The sequence below is a fragment of the Bactrocera latifrons genome, unplaced genomic scaffold (assembly GCF_001853355.1).
Source record: "Bactrocera latifrons isolate USDA-ARS-PBARC rearing strain unplaced genomic scaffold, ASM185335v1 scaffold_859, whole genome shotgun sequence".
Lineage (NCBI taxonomy): Eukaryota > Metazoa > Arthropoda > Insecta > Diptera > Tephritidae > Bactrocera > Bactrocera latifrons.
In genome coordinates, this window is record NW_017537555.1 from 5,765 (window position 1) to 15,473 (window position 9,709).

Here is a 9,709-nt window from a genome sequence, read left to right on the forward strand (position 1 = left end):
TTAAGTAAGAATTGGAATATTGTGATGAAAATCTAGACATATTCTATGAGACACAAGAGAGGCTGGTGTTGCAGATACGTCGCGCCTATAAAACATTATTAAACGAAGCTTTGAAATATCATAACTATGCAGTAGGTTAAGATACAAAACGGCAATTTAGTATAGTATATCGCAGTAGCCAGGACCAACAGCGGGTTAAATATTTTTGTAAAGTAGGTGTGAAAACAATAAATGCTTTAATTTATATTTCTTCCAAACTTAAAGAGCTAAACCAAAGAAATTTATTGAAAGGAAGTCATTTTGGCTCCTCTTCACACTCTGTGAAAAGGGAGAAAATCAAATAATAACCGGGTCGTTATTACGAAAACCACCAAAAATTTGATAATTCACTGAAGAAACACTGCATTAGAATTAAATTTTACAAGCAGACAACCAAAGACTTAATAGGAGCAGTTGTAAAATTTGAACAATGAGCGTGGTACCTCCTACCGTTAGATTAAATTCTTTATACGCTAGTTACTATATGATGGGGTCAAGTGTAGAAGCTCACGTTCTTTTACATATGGCTCAAGCAGCTCACGACTTCCGGTCGTAGACCAAGGATCCTCTTTCTAGCATTTACCATATAAAGGTTCTTTAACAAATTTTGTTGCATTCCGCCCACATCCCGATGAAAGAGATGAACGCTGTGATCAAAGACGTCTTCTATAAGCGTTGTCACGATGTTTGGCGACTTTAACGCTAGTGTGGGCAAAGAAGATATCTTTGGCACAGCGGTCGGTAAATTCAGTCTCCATGGTGAAACATCCCCAAAATGAGATGAGGCTGATCGACTTCGCCGTGGCAAAGCATAGAAGAAATCATCAAACTACCTGACTGTCTCCACCACAAAATGGATCAATTTGTGATAGTCGAAAAACACGATTCTACAGTTTTAGAAGTGCATAAACTCCGAGGGTCTAATGTCGACTCGGACCACTTTCTAGTTTCAACCAATAAATGCACCCACCTCTTTGCAGCAACAAACACAAGGACATCCGACGTCGAGAAGCTGCAATCACAACAGACAGCCGAACGATTCTTTACTCGACTTGTACTCATCAGCACATCAGTATAAGGGAACTGGGGGACGGGATTTCAAACTTCTTACGTACAACTGCAAACGAAACCATTAGTTTTCAGACAAGGTAAAAGAACTGCTGGTAAAATGGAGAAAAAACAGACTGCCTACCTCGCAACTTTATAATCGGCCAAAACGTGCGGTGGGGGATAGAAACCAGAGTTGAAAAGGGAAGCGAGACACATTTGCAGACAAAAGAAGAGACAGGCCGAAGTTCACGAGAACGACAACTTGACAAGCTGGCCAAAAGGGGTAATGCTCGAATATTCTACAAAAAGATTTTGAATAAAAGAAAGGTTTCAAGACCGGGGCATACTCTCGAAGAACCTCCAGAAATGTTGACCAGAGCACACTAAAATTATGGAGTGAACACTTCTTCAACCTGATAAATGGCAGTGAAAGCATACAGCCAGAAGATGGTGAATCCGGTTACCCAATAAGATGATGGATCGGACTTAACCGGAATTAACCGTCTGAAGAAAACATAGCGGCGCGGTAWTCATATACGGCGGCGAAGAACTGATGAACAGCATGCATTTGCTTTTTTGTAAAATACGATCGGAACAAATTATTAACCTGACAATTGGAATTTAAGTGTGCTCTACTCTATGCACAAAAAACGGCGCAAGCTACCGTTGGATAAGCTTCCTCAACATCGCATATAAGGCTCTATCGAACATATTGTATAAGTATAGTGTGGCATTAAGCCACGAAAACCAACAACAGGCCAGATATGCATCATGTTCCAAGTCTGGAAAAGAGATGTGAAAAGAGGGTCGACAGACACCACCTCTTCAATCTACTGGTGGAGAAAATAGATCGAACACAATATTTTATAAGAGTGTACAACTGCTGGCATACGTTGATGATTTGATATTAATATCATTGCCCCCAACAACAAGCTGAACTAACTTTCTCCAAAATGAATAAGATAGTGAAGCAGAGGGCTCTGGTAGTTAACACACAAAAAAATATTTCTTGTCATCAAATAAACAACCGTCGACGTTCGCGACTTGGTTCCAACGTTACTGTTGTCAGTCATAACTTCGAAGTTGTAGATAATTTCATCCATCTTGGAACCTGTATTAACACTACCAATAACGTCAGCCTTGAATCCCAACTTAGAATAACTCTTGCAAACAAGTGCTACTTAGGATTAAGTACACAATTGAAAAATAAAGTACTCTCTTGGCGAACAAAAACCAAACTCTACAAGTCACTCATCAACCCCGTCCTGCTATATGGTGCAGAGGCATTGACGATGACAACAACTGATGAGTCGGCGTTACGAGTTTTCGAGACCAAGGTTCTGCGCAAGATTTGAGGCCCTTTGAGGCCGAGATATACGACTTACTTGTAAAGTTTCCTCTCTTCTTAACACCGTCTCTAAGAATAAGAGTCAGAGGACGAAATTATCATCCCTTTATATACCCTTCTGCTTCCGTAAGCAGCATGGTATGCATCACTGCCTGTTTGATCACTAAATGGAGTGGTGCACGGAACTTCGGCTTGATTTCAAGTGCTATGGTTGGGCAAATGCACATTGCTCCAGAAGCGCAAACGCAACTCAGTGTTCGCAGCTTCGATAGTTGAAGACCTATCAAACACTAAGCTCCATAAGTACAAATAGGCCTTATAGTCATGGTATATAGCCTGATGACACTTGGCTTGCAGCCTTATAATCTACCCCTGACAAAGAAACTCATTGCTTATGAGCATTTTAAAGTGCTCGTCTACTACTAGGCTACATAGTAGAGGGTAGTCCCACGCAGTACCAAGACGAATCTTTCTCTCCACCACAGTAGTTTCACCTACTACATAGTACGCTCACAGCATACTGGAAACGCCACGTTCTTTTTTCTAGTGCCTTGATGACACTTGCGCGGGGCGAATGCCGCATATTGCCAGCGAATTTTGGAATTTTGGAGCAAGAGATCTTGCATACCTTGTTGCAAAAGTGCTGGTAAGATGCCGTCTGTCCCTGGTGACTTACAGGTCGAAGGGGTGACCAGTGCCCACTAAATTGAGTCTGTGAGAAAGAACAGGTTTGTTTCCTGGTGGTCAGCTTTAGTGGACAGTCGCAGTCCATTATGAACTGGTTAAGTGTGAAATATTTATGTTTAGCCCTAGCATGAAATTCAGAAAAATCTCTGTTTAAAAATATAGCATTCTCTTGTCTTAAATGGATGACAACACCTTAAGGTTTTTTTCCAGGCAGTGCAAGAGTACCAAATGTTCGGTTATACCCGACCTTAGCCCTCCTTAACTTATTCTATTTTGTGATCAGGTTTAGAGGAACATATGACCTTATAATTAATTTACAATTTGCAGTCTTCCAAATTATTTTCATCAAAYAATTTTTTATATTCCCTAGTCTGAGAACTGCCATCAGTGTCCCTTTTTCATAATAATGTTAATTTTATTGGTTTACAATTTTAAAATCCGCTGAACGCTGAAATTATTGTTTTCTTAGGCTAACTTTTCTGTTTTTTTCTTAATGTTATCATAGGTTAAAAAGCGCAGGCCAATTTTAATGCAAATGAAGGCTTTGTTAAAAGTCATTAGCAGCGAACACATTTGGTTCTGTCAAATTTGCAATTCGTCTCCACTTAGTTCTTTCTGAGCATTCCACAAAACTTAATCTAAGACGTTCCTACACCTGTTCTACAGTACCYGTATATATGTATGTACATAGATCGAAAAAAACTAACTTTGATTAAATTATAAAAATGAAATGACGACCAAAACGTAAAAAATCACAAGTAAGGACGAGCTACATATGTTCGGGTATAACCGATTYATACTCTTGCAACTTGCAAGGATTAAAGCTAGGGAAGTAACTTCAGGTGCCTATATATATGGTTCAAGTGTTCGCCCATTTTAATTAAGTTTAGGCACAAAGATACACTGTTATCAGTAAAACATGATCTCTAATTTTCATTGAGATGACTAACATGATGGCCGAAATATGCGGTATAAAACTACTTGGAAGTTTGAATATTGTTATGTAGWATTAGTTATATGGGAGCCAAGGGAAGCATTGACATGATTCAACACATTTTTGAAACAAACACATTCTATTGTCAGGAAAGTCAGATGGTATTTGAAATTGTGTTATATCGGAAGTAGGCGWGTTGTATGATTTCGCATATTTTCACATTAAAATGTAAAATTATTAGGTGATTGCCACATACACAAATTTGGTTGCAAACGGTTCAGTCCTTAGATATGTGATTTTACCTAACKGTAAAAAGTCCACTTATAGCATCCGGGGGTTAAATTTAATGCCTTTGGCATATTATATTTAGTTATTAATTATTTTTTTAGTAATTTGTAACATTAGCGTTATATATTGAGTGAACGGGGTTATCATTCGATTTAAGAAATTTTCACTCTGTCATTAGGATTTCTTATAATATTCGTGAGAGAGTCTTTTCACCAAATTTTTGTTAGATGTCGGAGACCGTATAAAGTATATATAAAAACATTAACATCACATTAAGGAGTTGAATCGGTTAAATAGTACGTACTCCTAATACTATGTTCGGACCGACATTGAAAACATCGTGAAAACACATTTGTGGGTTGTGGAATCCAAGTCTTTCGGACCAACAATATGTGTTTTCGATGAGTTTTCACTGACAACTCACAAATTTAATTGTTTGTTTACATTTTGAGCAACGAGAATGGTAGGTTTTGGATGCCTTAATAATGGCCCGTGAAAACCACTCATTTTGTTTTGTCACAATTCAATGAGTAAGGGAGAAGCCCTTATAGAAATTATAAAATATGCCTTTATCTAAATTGATAGCAAGCACAGGGTTTCAATTATATTTTTACGTGTCATTGCATGAAAACAAACATGGGCTTGGACTGACATATTTTACAGCCATTGCAAATAATTTTCTGCGTTTGTTTGTTGTTGTGTCTAGCACCAAGGGGAAAAGTCTGCAATTCGTGCACCGTCCAAGGGTTTTGCAAGAGGAAGAGAATCCCCCTAATATGACAATATCAAGTGACAGCTGTATATGTATAAGGAATGTAAAGAAATATCAAGTGACAAGTAAAGACCGGCAATGGAGTGCAMATTTTCAAGTAGTTTTCATGGAAAAGTGGTTTTCTTGCAAGATTGCAGAATGCAAAAATTCTATACCGCAATATACAAGGGCACGAGAGCACCCATTGCAGAATCTAATGATATATAAACATCTGATTCGGTCAATCTATTGTGCATGGCTATTGTGAATTCTCACACCTTCTGCATTGTTTGTTGTTCTGCAACTCGTGCACCGTGCAAGGGGTTTGCAAGAGCAAGAGAATCCCTCTAATGTGTTTTCTTTTGATATATTTGACATGGACGAAAACACAACTTTTAAGGAGAAAATCAGTTTTTCCCACGAAAACATGTTTTCATTGTCGGTCCGAACATGGTATAAACTAAATTAAACTAAACTATGCACTAAAACTATAACAACCAAATCGCCTAGTGCGGATATTCAAACTCTTCTCTGAAAGTGTGAACATGTATACATATGTATAATTGACGTTTTGCCCTTAACCCTTAAAAGCCTAATAACTCCGATTCATTAAAATCAAAAAAAAAAAATTTTAACAATTGCTCTTTTAGATTTTACAGGGTGTTTTATTGGTTGGTCCTTTGGGGAAACACTAGTTGCTTATCAGGAAATACATTTTAAGTATATATTTAAAAAAAAACAACCATATRTTACTGAAATTGCATTAAAATTATTATTTAACTGACAAAACATACATTAGTTTGTATGGAAACTCAGAAAAAAATTTTGCTATGACAATAAAAAACCATATTTTACAGGTATTCAATAAATTTGCGTTTTTTAAATAGAACTTACAAATATTGTTAACCTAACCGAGAAAGCAGCCTTAAATTTGTTATTTTCGACATTTATTTGTATGAACATATTCAAAATAAAACCWAAAGTTAATCACTTGCACTAATCTCTGTATTCAAATTTCGCAAATGGTGTATTAGTCTTGTAAAATTTTTGAAAATCTTATGGTTCTGTTGCTAATTGTATATCTGTGTTAGGGATAAAGAGACACCCAACTTGTTCCATTGTGAGAGCGTATAAAAAATTAACGTTTCTTGTAACATTTTCCATCACGGCCAGATCGGACAAAATAATTTAAAAAATTAAAAGAACAAACATTTGTAACAATAAAAAATGACGATACAGAGGGCGTTTAATATATGGAGAAACTCGATCAAAGTTCAGGAGGTTTTGACGTTTAGCAAGTGCTCTCTCACTTCCAATGAGATATGAGTTGCGCATCTCTTAACTCTGTCATAACTATTTCAATATCCTTTACCAGGGATAATGGAGACTTTAGCATTGGCTCTCTTTTTCTCTCAAACGCGTTCCCTGATTATTTGACAGCGATGGAGATCAGGGAATTTCTGACAGTTGATTTCAGAAAAAGTGGGATGCTAGAAGTAAACTGCTATAATTACCTGACGAAGTTAGTGTGAAATGAAATTTCGTTGAACTGTGCGAACATATTTTCTCAAAATAAATGTTTATTTCAATTAATTAATGATTTCGCATTTTAGCATTTATATATGTATGTATTTTCAGAGTGTTTAATTTAGTGTTTTGTATAATTTATTAAATACCCAATCTAATATTTTTCAGCAGTGGCATCATTGGCAAATGTTATAAAAAATTCGAGTTTTGACAGCTCTCTCTCGAATCAAAGAGTCTCGTATCATATTATCCATGCCTTTACCAGTTCTCTCCCCCCCTCTCCCAACTACTATTTGACGCAATAAAATTTGTTTATTTTGAGCAGGCCTTATGCCTTATTTTGCCATCCAATATTGCCAAATATTGTAAATTGACGGCAAAATTGGCAAATTGTTATAAGTTATCATGACAAAATAATTTTCGAAATGAAATTGCCAAACATAAATGACATGCAGTGTTCATATCGTAATAAAGCTATCTCGACATCGTCAATTGCTGATCACGGTGCTGTGTTATTGAAGAATCCATACTACATTATGCTTAAACRTTTTACCATCTCTAGTTCGCGATTSTTAATATTATATTCCATTAATTTCCTAAGGTAGTATTATTCAATAAGTTTCSATAATTACGTTAAAAGTTATGGTTTTTACTTCTTAACTGTGAATATATTTGAACTTTCGAGTTAATTATAAAAATAACCAATTAAATCACTTGAATTACTGTTTTGATAAATTAGAGTTATGTAACATTTTTCCTACAGAAATTACAATGGCCAATGCTCCTGCTACTGTAAGTGCAACTAAGCCGGTTTTACGTGGCCTGCATAATGCAACAATTAAGAAGAATTTGACTGTTGCTATTGCCCTAACTGCAGTCGTAACAGTTGCCTGGAGCTTTCTGATTAACAGCCCTAAAAAGGAGGCTTATGCTCAGTTTTACAAGTAAAATACTCTCGGTGATATTTTTTATACAAGTATTCAAATTCTTTTGGTTTCTAGGAACTACGATGCGCAAAAGTCGTTTGAACGTATGAAGGCGAACGGCCGTTTCCAAGGCTGTTAGATAACTTTGATGATATATGTTGTCACAAATAACTAAGTTGCAATTTGGATGAAAATATAGTGATTCATAAACGAACAAAATTTGTTTTCTGAATATATTTATTAAACAATCAACGAAGGGTATATATGTATGAATTTATATATCCTAAAATCTAATTGCAAAGTCCTTGTAATCCAAYCGGTTAAGAGTTGTGGTATTTTGCAAAATACATTTCTCAATTTGACAGCCGGGAGATCCTTCCTTTGAGAGCCAATCAATCCTAAAATTAAAAAAAAAACCTAGTTTTAGAATAGCGGGGATATCTCCACTTAAAGGAAATATATATTTCCCTGACTAATAGTTATTGAGGTGGAGTTAATTCGATTTACATACACTGGCGGACATAATTATTCACACATCACTGARTTTACTACAAAAACGTTTCTATCTTTTAAATAATAAAAAATAGGTTATAGTTTTGTTCTAAGGAAATCTTTATTCATATCTCTGGTATTTCAAAATAAGGGGAAACTTTAGTTTACCATCCCACGATTTCGAGATTAAAAGTAGTATGGTTGGATAGGGCTGATGCTCTGGATTAAGAAAATATATAATTGTTGCAAACTTATAGTTTTCGAGATATTTGCATTTAAAGTTGGAAATTTTGCAAATTTTATCTTGCAATTTCTCGATTTCTAGTAATTATTTATTTCATATTACGCACTTACACTTCACTACATTGTTTCTACATATTTTTTTTTACAGTAATTATTTAGTTATTTGCTTAAAATAAGCATTTTATATTTTACACAATTTTCATTTCATGAACAATAACAAAAGTATTCCTTGTTGACATATAATAAGTGCTGCCATAATTACACATTTATCAAACGAATAAAAATGAATATAAAAACTCAAACCTAAAACACAAATATCATATGAAATAAATTTTCCATTGTAATAAAAAAAGTTTTAAGGCTTATATACATATTTAATTGCATCTAATAATTTTTTCTCCAAATATATTCAAAAATTAAATTAGAAAAATCTTCGCTATTATTATAATTGTCCTTAATTACGCGTCACTGGACTCGATGCGTTGAGTGTGGGTCCCGTCCTAGGCGACGAACGGATTATCGGGGTCGCTGTGATTAACCCGTCGGTGCTCATACCCGTGACTGACCAGACAGTCGTATGTCTTCCAGCAATCAGTACATATTTTACTGCCTTTTGCTACGTGCTTCTCTATCAAAGGTATGAACCTTACATTGCCGGGACATACCTCCAGCCTAAGGTCGTCACTCCCATCCTCAACTATCCAAAGAACCCAGTGGCCCTCGACTCTCCGCCCTAAAATAAGAAAAAATATGTTAATTACATAAAAATAATTATATTTTTATTATTACCTTTGTTGTATTTTCTCTTCCCGAACATGCTTTCATCTATTTGAACAGTTTTATCAGGGGCACCAATTTTACCTACCGCTACCTGATGGTCAACCTGGTATAATACTACGGCTTCGCGGCAGTAATTATACCAGTCACATATAGTAGCGCTAGATAAAACTRGTTCCCTGATAAAACTGTTTTTCCTCACTTCCGCATGCGACCAATGAGATGCATAGCTTACATTAGATAAAATATCTGCGGAAGTGGTATTTTCAAGTTGTCGAACCAGGGATCGCTCGACCTTGCCAACGCAGTTCGGTTCCGAAAACCCCCTTTCCGGCATCGGAACACCYCAACAGTGCTACTTTTATTTAATGCCAGCGTCATTGGCATTTTATGCGTACGGCAAATTTTACCTTTTAGAATAAAACCTTGTTCTTCGGCAAGGGAAATACATTTCTCTTTAGAGTCAAATGTTTGGATTATTTTTCCAATATTCCACATTGACTTCACTTCCGACGCTTTAAGCACATTGGTTCGCTTTATAACACCTCGGCTGTTTGACGCTCCGACACAATCTATTTAAATACCTTAAGTTATATTTTTATCAATTTAAAACGTATATTACTTACCTGATAAATTTGCACTAATTT

General features: G+C 35.8%; 3 protein-coding genes across 4 annotated transcripts in view; 1 reads left to right on the forward strand and 2 right to left on the reverse strand.

Annotated features, from left to right (window-relative positions):
• Positions 1-7,115: 7,115 nt before the first annotated feature.
• On the forward strand, positions 7,116-7,764 carry LOC108977224 (cytochrome c oxidase subunit 6C). Of its 2 annotated transcripts, XM_018946819.1 has the most exons (3): positions 7,116-7,225; positions 7,388-7,568; positions 7,626-7,764. In XM_018946819.1, the coding sequence occupies exons 2-3, from the start codon at positions 7,396-7,398 to the stop codon at positions 7,687-7,689; spliced, it is 237 nt and encodes a 78-aa protein (XP_018802364.1). In that variant the 5' UTR covers positions 7,116-7,225; positions 7,388-7,395; the 3' UTR covers positions 7,690-7,764. The 2 variants fall into 2 exon arrangements, with proteins under 2 accessions (XP_018802364.1, XP_018802365.1); XM_018946820.1 differs by lacking the exon at positions 7,116-7,225 and having other exon boundaries at positions 7,370-7,568.
• Positions 7,765-7,769: 5 nt separating this feature from the next.
• The window catches only part of LOC108977225 (acylphosphatase-2), a gene marked incomplete at its 5' end in the record, with an annotated part of 49,907 nt that continues 47,967 nt past the window's right edge, over positions 7,770-9,709 (reverse strand). Inside the window, one exon of the mRNA XM_018946821.1 lies at positions 7,770-7,948. Within this exon, the coding sequence (XP_018802366.1) occupies positions 7,834-7,948 (115 nt within the window). The remainder of the gene's footprint in view (positions 7,949-9,709) is intronic.
• LOC108977223 lies at positions 8,704-9,631 on the reverse strand. Its single transcript, XM_018946818.1, has 2 exons — positions 9,075-9,631; positions 8,704-9,018 (listed from the first exon to the last, which is right to left on the reverse strand). Exons 1-2 carry the CDS (start codon positions 9,397-9,399, stop codon positions 8,786-8,788), a joined length of 558 nt encoding a protein of 185 aa, XP_018802363.1. The 5' UTR covers positions 9,400-9,631; the 3' UTR covers positions 8,704-8,785.

Excerpts from the sequence above, each read along its gene's own strand:
- LOC108977224 (XM_018946819.1), top strand. The coding sequence starts at position 7,396 with ATGGCCAATGCTCCTGCTACTGTAAGTGCAACTAAGCCGGTTTTACGT. Across the intron at positions 7,569-7,625 it reads GCTTATGCTCAGTTTTACAA|GAACTACGATGCGCAAAAGT; the intron begins GTAAAATACTCT and ends TTTGGTTTCTAG.